The 13,584-nt window shown below is 46.5% G+C and overlaps 1 protein-coding gene across 1 annotated transcript; it reads left to right on the top strand.

Annotated features, from left to right (window-relative positions):
* Positions 1 to 12,096: 12,096 nt before the first annotated feature.
* LOC123125993 (zinc finger protein ZAT7-like) lies at positions 12,097 to 12,960 on the top strand. The gene has a single exon (XM_044546421.1). It carries the CDS (start codon positions 12,229 to 12,231, stop codon positions 12,637 to 12,639), a length of 411 nt encoding a protein of 136 aa, XP_044402356.1. The 5' UTR covers positions 12,097 to 12,228; the 3' UTR covers positions 12,640 to 12,960.
* The last annotated feature ends 624 nt before the right edge of the window (positions 12,961 to 13,584 follow it).

Below are 13,584 nucleotides of genomic sequence, written 5' to 3'. Positions count from 1 at the left end.
CTTTCCTGGCGGCGGCGCCGGGCGTGCGTGGGGCTCGGCGGTGGCTCCCGGCAGCGGCGTTGTGGGCGACGGCGGCGAAGTGGTGGGCGACGGCGGCGGCGCGACGGCTACGTGCCCGTGGTGGAGGCGGTGGTCCAGATCCAACCATGGGCTGCAGTGGGCGGGTTCCGGTGGACCCCTTCTCTTCGGGCTATGGCTCGGCCTCCTTCTCCTCTCGGTCGGGGTCGGAGGTGGGCTGGAGCTGGTGGAGGTGGGGGCGTGCCGGCCGGATCTGATGCGAGTTCTCCGGCAGGCGACGCGGGTTGGGCAGCGGCCGGGCGTGGCCGCTGCTCCGGCCGTGGGCGGCAGCGTGGGGAGGTCTCGGTGGTGGCCTCCCAGTGTTGTGGCGGCTCCACTGTAGCTCGACGGATCTGTCCGTGGCAGCGGCCGGCTTCTCCGGCGTCGGCTCGTCTGCGGTCGGGCCGTCTTGACCTTCACCCCATCTCCTCGTCGCCCGGGCGATACTCCCATCAATGGGCTGGTCCTCTCCCGGCGGCGGTCCACCGTTCGTCTCGCGCCCTGGTGCTGCAGGACCGAGCTCGTCCCGCGCCTGATGCAGCAGGACCGAGCTCGTCTCGCGCACGGTGCAGCAGGACTGACCTCGTCCCCCTCTCGATGCTGCAGGACCGAGCTCGTCTCGCGCTCGGGGCCGCAGGACGGGTCGGTGGATGCCAGTTTTGGCCGACCTATTGGGTCTTGACGCTGGGGTCGCCCAGGGGTGCGAAAGGTGGGACCTTTCCGCTCGTCTCTTTCGTTGGGGTGCGACGGGTCTCGGGTGAGGTGGTGTCGAGGTCTTAGATGCTGGGGCGGCGTGAAGAAAATATGCCCTAGAGGCAATAATAAAGTTATTATTTATTTCCTTATATCATGATAAATGTTTATTATTAATGCTAGAATTGTATTAACCGGAAACATAATACATGTGTGAATACATAGACAAACAGAGTGTCACTAGTATGCCTCTACTTGACTAGCTCGTTAATTAAAGATGGTTATGTTTCCTAACCATAGACATGAGTTGTCATTTGATTAACGGGATCACGTCATTAGGAGAATGATGTGATTGACTTGACCCATTCCGTTAGCTTAGCACTTGATTGTTTAGTATGTTGCTTTTTCTTTCTTCATGACTTATACATGTTCCTATGACTATGAGATTATGCAACTCCCGTTTACCGGAGGAACACTTTGTGTGCTATCAAACGTCACAACGTAACTGGGTGATTATAAAGGTGCTCTACAGGTGTCTCTGAAGGTACTTGTTGGATTGGCGTATTTTGAGATTAGGATTTGTCACTCCGATTGTCGGAGAGGTATCTCTGGGCCCACTCAGTAATGCACATCTCTATAAGCCTTGCAAGCATTGTAACTAATGAGTTAGTTGCGGGATGATGTATTACGGAACGAGTAAAGAGACTTGCCGGTAACGAGATTGAACTAGGTATTGAGATACCGACGATCGAATCTCGGGCAAGTAACATACCGATGACAAAGGGAACAACGTATGTTGTTATGCGGTCTGACCGATAAAGATCTTCGTAGAATATGTGGGAGCCAATATGAGCATCCAGGTTCCGCTATTGGTTATTGACCGGAGACGTGTCTCGGTCATGTCTACATAGTTCTCGAACCCGTAGGGTCCGCACGCTTAAAGTTCGATGACGGTTATATTATGAGTTTATGTGTTTTGATGTACCGAAGTTAGTTCGGAGTCGCGGATGAGATCGGGGACATGACGAGGAGTCTCGAAATGGTCGAGACGTAAAGATCGATATATTGGACGACTATATTCGGACATCGGAAAGGTTCCGAGTGATTCGGGTATTTTTCGGAGTACCGGGGAGTTACGGGAATACGGGAAAGAAGTATTGGGCCTTAATGGGCCTTAGTGGGAAGGAGAGGCAGCAGCCAGGAGGTGGCGCGCGCCCCTCCCAAGCCCAGTCCGAATTGGACAAGGGGTTTGGGGCGCGGCCCCCCTCTCCCTTCCTTCTCCTCTTCCCCCCTTTCCCCCCTTCTCCTAGTTGGACTAGGAAAGGAGGAAACCTACTCCAACTAGGAGTAGGAATCCTACTCCCTTGGCGCGCCTCTCCCTGGCCGGCCGCCTCCTCCCCTTCCTCCTTTATATACGGGGGTAGGGGGGCACCCCATAGACACAACAATTGATCGTTTGATCTTTTAGCCGTGTGCGGTGCCCCCATCCACCATAGTCCACCTCGATAATACTGTAGCGGTGCTTAGCCGAAGCCCTGCGTCGGCAGAACATCATCATCGTCACCACGCCGTCGTGCTGACGAAACTCTCCCTCAACACTCGGCTGGATCGGAGTTCGAGGGACGTCATCAGGCTATACGTGTGCTGAACTCGGAGGTGCCGTGCATTCGGTACTTGATCGGTCGGATCGTGAAGACGTACGACTACATCAACCACGTTGTGCTAACGCTTCCGCTTTCGGTCTACGAGGGTACGTGGACAACACTCTCCCCTCTCGTTGCTATGCATCACCATGAACTTGCGTGTGCGTAGGAATTTTTTTGAAATTACTACGTTCCCCAACAGTGGCATCCGAGCCAGGTTTTATGCGTTGATGTTATATGCACGAGTAGAACACAAGTGAGTTGTGGGCGATACAAGTCATACTGCTTACCAGCATGTCATACTTTGGTTCGGCGGTATTGTTGGATGAAGCGGCCGGACCGATATTATGTGTACGCTTACGCGAGACTGGTTTTACCGCCGTGCTTTGCACACAGGTGACTAGCGGGTGTCAGTTTCTCCAACTTTAGTTGAACCGAGTGTGGCTACGCCCGGTCCTTGTGACGGTTAAAACAACACTAACTTGACGAACTATCATTGTGGTTTTGATGCGTAGGTAAGAACGGTTCTTGCTCAGCCCGTAGCAGCCACGTAAAACTTGCAACAACAAAGTAGAGGACGTCTAACTTGTTTTTGCAGGGCATGTTGTGATGTGATATGGTCAAGACGTGATGAGATATAAGTTGTTCTATAAGATGATCATGTTTTGTTGAAGTTATCGGCAACTGTCAGAAGCCTTATGGTTGTCTCTTTATCTACATAAGATGCAAGCGCCAAATAATTGCTTTACTTTATCGCTTTGCGATAGCAATAGTTGCAAGAGCAATAGTTGGCGAGACGACCATGTGACGACACATTGATATAAATCAAGATGATGGAGATCATGGTGTCATGCCGGTGACGATGGAAATCATGACGATGCTTTGAAGATGGAGATCAAAGGCACAAGATGATGATGGCCATATCATGTCACATATTTTGATTGCATGTGATGTTTATCTTTTATACATCTTATTTTGCTTAGTTCGACGGTAGTTTTATAAGATGATCTTTCACTAATTATCAAGGTACAAGTGTTCTCCCTGAGTATGCACCGTTGCGAAAGTTCTTCGTGCTGAGACACCACGTGATGATCGGGGGTGATAGGCTCTACGTTCAAATACAACGGGTGCAAAACAGTTGCACACGCGGAATACTCAGGTTAAACTTGACGAGCCTAGCATATACCAGATATGGCCTCGGAACACTGAGACCGAAAGGTCAAGCGTGAATCATATAGTAGATATGATCAACACAGTGATGTTCACCATTGAAACTACTCCATCTCACGTGATGATCGGACATGGTTTAGTTGATATGGATCACGTGATCACTTAGAGGATTAGAGGGATGTCTATCTAAGTGGGAGTTCTTAAGTAATATGATTAATTGAACTTAAATTTATCATGAACTTAGTCCTGGTAGTATTAGCATATCTATGTTGTAGATCAATAGCTCGCGTTTAGCCCCCATGTTTTATTTTTGATATGTTCCTAGAGAAAACTAAGTTGAAAGATGTTAGTAGCAATGATGCGGATTGGATCCGTGATCTGAGGTTTATCCTCATTGCTGCACAGAAGAATTATGTCCTTGATGCACCGCTAGGTGACAAACCTATTGCAGGAGCAGATACAGATGTTATGAATATTTTGCTAGCTCAATATGATGACTACTTGATAGTTTAGTGCACCATTCTTAAACGGCTTAGAATCGGGACTTCAAAGACGTTTTGAACGTCATGGACCATATGAGATGTTCCAGGAGTTGAAATTAATATTTCAAGCAAATACCCGAGTTGAGAAATATGAAGTCTCCAACAAGTTCTATAGCTAAAAGATGGAGGAGAATAGCTCAAGCAGTGAGCATGTGCTCAGATTATCTGGTTACTACAATCACTTGAATCAAGTGGGAGTTAATCTTCCAGATAAAATAGTGATTGACAGAATTCTCTAGTCACCATCACCAAGTTAGTAGAACTTCGTGATGAACTATAATATGCAAGGGATAACGGAAACGATTCCCAAGCTCTTCGTGATGCTGAAATCGACCAAGGTAGAAATCAAGAAAAGCATCAAGTGTTGATGGTAAACAAAAATCGCTAGTTTCAAGTAAAGGGACAAAGGGAAGAAAGGGGAACTTCAAGAAGAACGGCAAGCAAGTTGCTGCTCAAGTAAAAAAGCCCAAGTATAGACCTAAGCCTGAAACTGAGTGCTTTTACTGCAAAGGGACTGGTCACTGCAAGCGAAACTACCCCAAGTAATTGGCGGATAAGAAGGATGGCAAAGTGAACATAGGTATATTTGATATACATGTTATTGATGTGTACTTTACTAGTGTTTATAGCAACCCCTCAGTATTTGATACTAGTTCAGTTGCTAAGGATAGTAACTCGAAACGGGAGTTGCAGAATGAACATAGACTAGTTAAGGGTGAAGTGACGATGTGTGTTGGAAGTGGTTCCAAGATTGATATGATCATCATCGCACGCTCCCTACACTTTCGGGATTAGTGTTGAACCTAAATAAGTGTTATTTGGTGTTTGCATTGAGCATGAATATGATTTGATCATGTTTATTGCAATACGGTTATTCATTTAAGTTACAGAATAATTGTTGTTCTATTTACATGAATAAAACCTTCTATGGTCATACACCCAATGAAAATGGTTTGTTGGATCTCGATCGTAGTGATACACATATTCATAATATTGAAGCCAAAAGATGCAAAGTTAATAATGATAGTGCAACTTATTTGTGGCACTACCGTTTAGGTCATATTTGTGTAAAGCGCATGAAGAAACTCCATGCTGATGGGATTTTAGAATCACTTGATTATGAATCACTTGATGCTTGCGAACCATGCCTCTTGGGCAAGATGACTAAAACGCCGTTCTCCGGAACAATGGAGCAAGCAACAGATTTGTTGGAAATCATACATACTGATGTATGTGGTTCGATGAATATTGAGGCTCGTAGCGGATATCATTATTTTCTGACCTCCACAGATGATTTGAGCAGATATGGGTATATCTACTTAATGAAACAGAAGTCTGAAACATTTGAAAAGTTCATATAATTTCAGAGTGAAGTGGAAAATCATCGTAACAAGAAAATAAAGTTTCTACGATCTGATCGTGGAGAAGAGTATTTGAGTTACGAGTTTGGTCTTCAGTTAAAACAATGTGAAATAGTTTCACTGCTCACGCCACCTGGAACACCACAGTGTAATGGTGTGTCCGAACATCGTAACCGTACTTTATTAGATATGGTGCAATCTATGATGTCTCTTACTGATTTACCACTATCGTTTTGGGGTTATGCATTAAAGACAGCTGCATCCACGTTAAAAAGGGCACCGTCTAAGTCCGTTGAGACGACACAATATGAACTGTGGTTTGGCAAGAAACCAAAGTTGTCGTTACTTAAAATTTGGGGTTGTGATGCTTATATGAAAAAGTTTTATCCTAATAAGCTCAAACCTAAATCGGAGAAATATGTCTTCATAGGATACCCAAAGGAGACTATTGGGTACACCTTCTATTACAGATCTGAAGGCAAGACATTCGTTGCTAAGAATGGATCCTTTCTGGAGAAAGAGTTTCTCTCGAAAGAAGTGAGTGGGAGGAAAGTAAAACTTGATGAGGTAATTGTACCTTCTCCCGAATTGGAGAATAGTTCATCACAGAAATCAGTTCCAGTGATGCGTACACCAATTTGTGAGGAAGTTAATGATGATGATCATAAAACTTCGGATCAAGTTACTACAGAACTTCGTAGATCAACCAGAGCACGATCCGCACCAGAGTGGTACGGTAATCATGTACTGGAAGTCATGTTACTAGACCATGATAAACCTACGAACTATGAGGAAGCGATGATGAGCCCAGATTCCGCGAAATGGCTTGAGGCCATGAAATCTGAGATGAGATCCATGTATAAGAACAAAGTATGGACTTTAATTGACTTGCCCAATGATCGGCGAGCCATTGAGATTAAATGGATCTTCAAGAGGAAGACGGACGCTGATAGTAGTGTTACTATCACAAAGCTAGAATTGTCGCAAAAGGTTTTCGACAAGTTCAAGATGTTGACTACGATGAGAGTTTCTCACTCGTATCTATGCTTAAGTTTGTCCGAATCATGTTAGCAATTGCCACATTTTATGAAATCTGGCAAATGGATAAACAAAACTGCATTCCTTAATAGATTTATTAAAGAAGAGTTGTATATGATGCAACCAGAAGGTTTTGTCAATCCTAAAGGTGCTAACAAAATATGCAAGCTCCAACGATCCATCTATGAACTGGTGCAAGCATCTCAGAGTTGGAATATACGCTTTGATAAGTTGATCAAAGGATATAGTTTTATACAGACTTGCGGTGAAGCCTGTATTTACAAGAAAGTGAGTGGGAGCACTACACCATTTCTGATAAGTATATGTGAATGACATATTGTTGATCGTAAATAATGTAGAATTATTCTGCAAAGCATAAAGGAGTGTTTGAAAGGAGTTTTTCAAAGAAAGACCTCGGTGAAGCTGCTTACATATTGAGCATCAAGATCTATAGAGATAGATCAAGACGCTTGATAAGTTTTTCAATGAGTACATACCTTAACAAGATTTTGAAGTAGTTCAAAATGGAACAGTCAAAGAAAGAGTTCTTGCCTGTGTACAAGGTGTGAAATTGAGTAAGACTCAAAGCCCGACCACGACAGAAGATAGAAAGAGAATGAAAGTCATTCCCTATGCCTCAGCCATAGGTTCTATAAAGTATGCCATGCTGTGTACCAGATCTATTGTATACCCTACACTGATTTTGGCAAGGGAGTACAATAGTGATCTAGGAGTAGATCACTGGACAGCGGTCAAAATTATCCTTAGTGGAATAAGGATATGTTTCTCGATTATGGAGGTGACAAAAAGGTTCGTCGTAAAGGGTTACGTCGATGCAAATTTAGACACTGATTCAGATGACTCTGAGTCTCAATCTGGATACATATTGAAAGTGGGAGCAATTAGCTAGAGTAGCTCCGTGCAGAGCATTGTTGACATAGAAATTTGCAAAATACATACGGATCTGAATGTGGCAGACCCGTTGACTAAACTTCTCTCACAAGCAAAACATGATCACACCTTAGTACTCTTTGGGTGTTAATCACATAGCGATGTGAACTAGATTATTGACTCTAGTAAACCCTTTGGGTGTTGGTCACATGACGATGTGAACTATGGGTGTTAATCACATGGTGATGTGAACTATTGGTATTAAATCGCATGGTGATGTGAACTATTGGTATTAAATCACATGGTGATGTGAACTAGATTATTGACTCTAGTGCAAGTGGGAGACTGAAGGAAATATGCCCTAGAGGCAATAATAAAGTTATTATTTATTTCTTTATATCATGATAAATATTTATTATTCATGCTAGAATTGTATTAACCGGAAACATAATACATGTGTGAATACATAGACAAACAGAGTGTCACTAGTATGCCTCTACTTGACTAGCTCGTTAATTAAAGATGGTTATGTTTCCTAACCATAGACATGAGTTGTCATTTGATTAACGGGATAACATCAGCAGGAGAATGATGTGATTGATTTGACCCATTCCGTTAGCTTAGCACTTGATCGTTTAGTATGTTGCTATTGCTTTCTTCAGGACTTATACATATTCCTATGACTATGAGATTATGCAACTCCCGTTTACCGGAGGAACACTTTGTGTGCTACCAAACGTCACAACGTAACTGGGTGATTATAAAGGTGCTCTACAGGTGTCTCCGAAGGTACTTGTTGGGTTGGCGTATTTCGAGATTAGGATTTGTCACTTCGATTGTCGGAGAGGTATCTCTGGGCCCACTCAGTAATGCACATCACTATAAGCCTTGCAAGCATTGTAACTAATGAGTTAGTTGTGGGATGATGTATTACGGAACGAGTAAAGAGACTTGCCGATAACGAGATTGAACTAGGTATTGAGATACCGACGATCGAATCTCGGGCAAGTAACATACCGATGACAAAGGGAACAACGTATGTTGTTATGCGGTCTGACCGATAAAGATCTTCGTAGAATATGTGGGAGCCAATATGAGCATCCAGGTTCCGCTATTGGTTATTGACCGGAGACGTGTCTCGGTCATGTCTACATAGTTCTCGAACCCGTAGGGTCCGCACGCTTAAAGTTCGATGACGGTTATATTATGAGTTTATGTGTTTTGATGTACCGAAGTTAGTTCGGAGTCGCGGATGAGATCGGGGACATGACGAGGAGTCTCGAAATGGTCGAGACGTAAAGATCGATATATTGGACGACTATATTCGGACATCGGAAAGGTTCCGAGTGATTCGGGTATTTTTCGGAGTACCGGGGAGTTACGGGAATACGGGAAAGAAGTATTGGGCCTTAATGGGCCTTAGTGGGAAGGAGAGGCAGCAGCCAGGAGGTGGCGCGCGCCCCTCCCAAGCCCAGTCCGAATTGGACAAGGGGTTTGGGGCGCGGCCCCCCTCTCCCTTTCTTCTCCTCTTCCCCCCTTTCCCCCCTTCTCCTAGTTGGACTAGGAAAGGAGGAAACCTACTCCAACTAGGAGTAGGAATCCTACTCCCTTGGCGCGCCTCTCCCTGGCGTGCCGCCTCCTCCTCTTGCTCCTTTATATACGGGGGTAGGGGGCACCCCATAGACACAACAATTGATCGTTTGATTTTTTAGCCATGTGCGGTGCCCCCCTCCACCATAGTCCACCTCGATAATACTGTAGCGGTGCTTAGCCGAAGCCCTGCGTCGGTAGAACATCATCATCGTCACCACGCCGTCGTGCTGACGAAACTCTCCCTCAACACTCGGCTGGATCGGAGTTCGAGGGACGTCATCAGGCTGAACGTGTGCTGAACTCGGAGGTGCCGTGTGTTCGGTACTTGATCGGTCGGATCGTGAAGACGTACGACTACATCAACCGCGTTGTGATAACGCTTCCGCTTTCGGTCTACGAGGGTACGTGGACAACACTCTCCCCTCTCGTTGCTATGCATCACCATGATCTTGCGTGCGCGTATGAATTTTTTTGAAATTACTACGTTCCCCAACACGGCGGCCCTGGTGGTGGGTAGCCTGGTGCTCATGGGCAGAGCCCGTGCCTTGGTGTTGCCCCGTCACCATGGCCGTGTGGGCGGCGTGGTTGCCGGGGTGTGGCGTTCGGTGGCGGTGAGTGTTGGCCGAGGTGAAAACCTGTTCTATCTTCGGACGGACCGGCGGCGGCGAAGATCGTTCCATTCTTGAAGGCGTCGTCACTGCTCTCATTGCCCGTCATGCGGCTCTGGGGATCCTTGGACCGGGAGGTGGCGGCGCGCCGGTGTCATTCCCTTCTTGAAGGCGCCACCGCATGGTTCGTTATATGTAGCTTCATCTCTGCGTGGTGGTAGTGCTAGGGGTGGCGTTGCCGCGCTCAACGCCTTTGTATCCTGCCCTTGGTGTGTGCGTGTGTTGCGGTGGCGTGGCGTGTGTTTGTACTGGGTGCTTGTTGATTGGTGCTTTATATATAAAGCGGGGCGAAAGCCTTTTTCGGTAATGGTCATTTCGAGCAAAAAATATCGAATTATTTGAATTTATTGAATTCAAATGCTCAATGTATAGTAAAGTATGGCAACACCTCACAACACTCGCGTAGACAACGTTCCATTGAGCTAGTAGCTCTTTTAGGATAAATATAAGTTCAAGTTCTATCTATATCTATTTGGAAGAATTTGAATTCAAATTTGAATTATAAATTTTGTTCGAAATTCATTCGAAATTTGCTCAAAATTTCGTGGTAACCACGTTTACCGGTCTCCCTCGGTAAAAATGCCCCATTCGATAAACAAAACCTTGGTCCAGACACACAAAATTAAGTATTAAACTACATTCAGTCAAAAATGAGGCAGCAACATCCAGTTAGTTCAGATTCAGTAAAAAAATCAATATATTCAATTATTTCAAAAGCACTAAATTCAGTAGTTGAATGAATTCGGTAAAACATATGGCAACAACATTCAATTATTTCAGAAATATTTAGTACTTAAACAACTACCATTACAAATGTGAAACCCTAGTTACAAGGAGAGAGATAGATATTCGGGGATGGGACAACTAGAGATTGGAACGTAGCTCACGTAGGGTGCGATTTGCAGTCGGCAGCACGACTGTGTTGCCAAAGATGAGAGGAACACGCCGTTGCCGCAGCAATCCTCCTCGTCGCCGCGGCTGCCCCATGCCACGCTGCTATTCGACCCCATCTGCTCTTCCTGCTCTTTCCCCTCGTCGCTGATACATCCGGCTCTCCCTTCTGCAGATCCCGCCGCCGCCATGCCGCTCGGGTTCGATTGATAGAGAGAGAGAGACTGAGAGAAAAGAGAGAGAGAGAGTTGGGGTTCGTTCCGACCGAGCCGCTTTCGACAACCGAATCAACGGCCGTTAGCGCCGAGCCGTCACCATTGTCGGCCCGCGAGTGATCGGCCACGTCAAAACGAGCTCAGAAAATGGTTCAGTGCTTTTCACCATTGTAAATTCTTTGATTCGATGCAAGGTGTCATGTTTTGTAAGTGATAGTTTTCCGCAAAATGTGACACGATACAAACTGGGACATGTAGCGACAACGACAGTGTATCCAAGAAATTTCACCATGCCAGACAGTGTCGCACATGCGTTCGCACGTTACTCGAACGAATGGACAGCTCTCTGGGGGTATTGGAGGGAGGAGCGATGCTACGCACACGACACCGCTTGCACGACCTATGCACGATGAGTCAGCTGGGCCTTTCATTATATCTGATGCATGGATTAGCACCCTTGAATGAGTTGTCGTGCAAGGATGGGCTAGCAAACTGTGGTGCGTGAAGCAGTTTCGTTCGAGGGAGCGTGTGGCGCACTACTGGCCACCTCAGCTGATGGGGAAACTTGAGCACGTTCCAGGCCAAAAACAAAAGCCAGGTACTAGTACGAACGATGCCTACGGTTGGACCCACCCTTTGTTCGTCCAGATAGAGTCTGGCTTTTCATTCTTGGGGAGCAAGACTTTCTCTCTTGACTCTTGACTCTTGACCTGTGAAGTGGATGTGTCCCCCGAACCAGAGCTCGATCCACGCCGCGCACAAACACAGGCGGGCGCAAGCGCAAGGGAATGCGTCACCGGCCGGTTGGTGGACCCTTCTTCTGGGCTCCCCCTTCCTGAATATTGTAACCGATGACACCGTGAGTGAGCTGCTAGCTTCCGTGCCGTTTTGCGGGCCCTCCACTCAGCAGCGGTATGGATGAAGCCAGCGCAGTGCACACGTCAATCTAGTAATATTCTATTCTAATCAACCGCGTCGGTCCCAGCTCGCTAGCCCAGTGTGAAGCGATAGAGACGGCCGAGTCGCTCGCCAGCAGATCTCGACGTTAACCCCGACGTGGGCGCAACGGGGGCGTGTTGATCCACCATTTGTTTGGTCGGACGCACCGCCCGACTTTATATCTACCTTTTTAGTTGACGATGTAATTTTTATTTGAGGAAATAAAGCTAGCCATGAAGGCCTTTTCGTCAAAAAAAAACCCGACGTGGGGCACAAGTGAAGTGAGACCACCTGGCTGCTAGCGACCGTGCTGAGCTACTCGTCTGCCTGCCCCTCCACCTGACTCCACTATATAAACACCAACCATGCACGCACCCGACAGACACCAACAGGCAGCATCCACCACACTCCACAGCTCCGTCTTTCGTCCCAATCCATCCGTTCCTTCTGCCACGGTCCCTCAATCTCCAACTTCTCACCGGTTGGTTAGTTCGTCGAGCCATCACAGATTCACAGTTCGTCCGTCCATGACGAAGCACCAGAGAGCAGCGGCGGACCAGGCTGTGTCCCTCTCCCTCTCGCTCTCCCTCGGCGCCGTCGCCGGCCTCAACAAGAAGGTGCGCCGCGCCGCCGCCGCAGCCGGTGGGGATCAGTTCGTGTGCAAGGCGTGCGGTCGCTCGTTCCCGTCGTTCCAGGCGCTGGGCGGCCACCGGACCAGCCACCTGCGCGGACGCCACGGCCTCGCGCTCGCCCTCACCACCGGCGATCAGTATTTCTCCGTCAAGCCCAAGAGTACTACGGATCAGAAGTCTGAGCACCGGTGCCACATCTGCGGGCAAGGGTTCGAGACGGGACAGGCGCTCGGCGGCCACATGCGCCGGCACCGTGAGGAGGCGGCGCAGGCGCCGCCTCCTGTTCTGCTCGAGCTGTTTGTCTAGACTGATCTCAATAGTTCTACTTCTAGTGCAGAGTTCCTGACATGCATATGCGTGCACACTCGTAGCAGTAGGTGTCGATCATTGGTTCGTTCATTCCATCATACTCTGGGTATGTGTACATATAAGTATGACGACTTCTTTAGATTATATACATTGGGTATGTTTAGGACACGTCTAGACGTGACATAGTTATGTCACATTTAAGCTGATATTCACTCTGTTTTTGGTTTATTTTTTTGTCCAGTTTTTTTGTTTCTTGTTGCTGCATTATATATTTGTGGGAGCTTAGATGTAACATTCTTAAAAAAACATCTAGATGTTAATTAAATAAACTGATATACATTAGTTCATTCGTTTATGTTGTTTCAACCGTACTATTTCTTAGTTGACTGGATCATAATCCAGCCCGGTCTAGGCCACATGGTAGTGGCTCAAACGGGACGCAGTATGAATGGATCTCGTTGGACTGGTGCGGAATGATCTATTCATGATAAGGATAAACTTCAAGAATATAAAGGGTTTTTTACAATCTTATATAATGATTAGCCGATTCATTTACTGGCTAACATTAACGAGTTGTCCAAGTTACCTATTTCCTCTGTATTTTTTGAATGATTCAAAGATTGCGCACCACGCCTACCGCGCGGTACCTATTTCCTCTGCAATCTAAAACGTCTTATATATTACTAAAAAAGTCTTATATTTCTTTACACATGAAGTACTTACCAAAGATCACATCGGATGGTTCCTTACCATCAACTTATAATTGTAATTTTCTGGTCATATGCGAAATAGGAAACCATTATTTATTTTCAATGGTCATTTTCTCATCACCCGGAAACCTTATCTTCCATCATACCTTGTTGCTGCCGGTTACTGTAGTCGAATCCGCCAACTACCTAAGCATAGGGGATTCCTATTGAAGGGGATAAGGGGGAAAGCAGA

The sequence above is a fragment of the Triticum aestivum genome, chromosome 5D (genome assembly GCF_018294505.1).
Source record: "Triticum aestivum cultivar Chinese Spring chromosome 5D, IWGSC CS RefSeq v2.1, whole genome shotgun sequence".
Classification (NCBI taxonomy): Eukaryota; Viridiplantae; Streptophyta; class Magnoliopsida; order Poales; family Poaceae; genus Triticum; species Triticum aestivum.
This window is presented reverse-complemented; position numbering and strand designations above follow the sequence as displayed.

What these genes read in the sequence shown, in the direction of transcription:
- LOC123125993 (XM_044546421.1), top strand. Translation starts at nt 12,229, where the DNA reads ATGACGAAGCACCAGAGAGCAGCGGCGGACCAGGCTGTGTCCCTCTCC.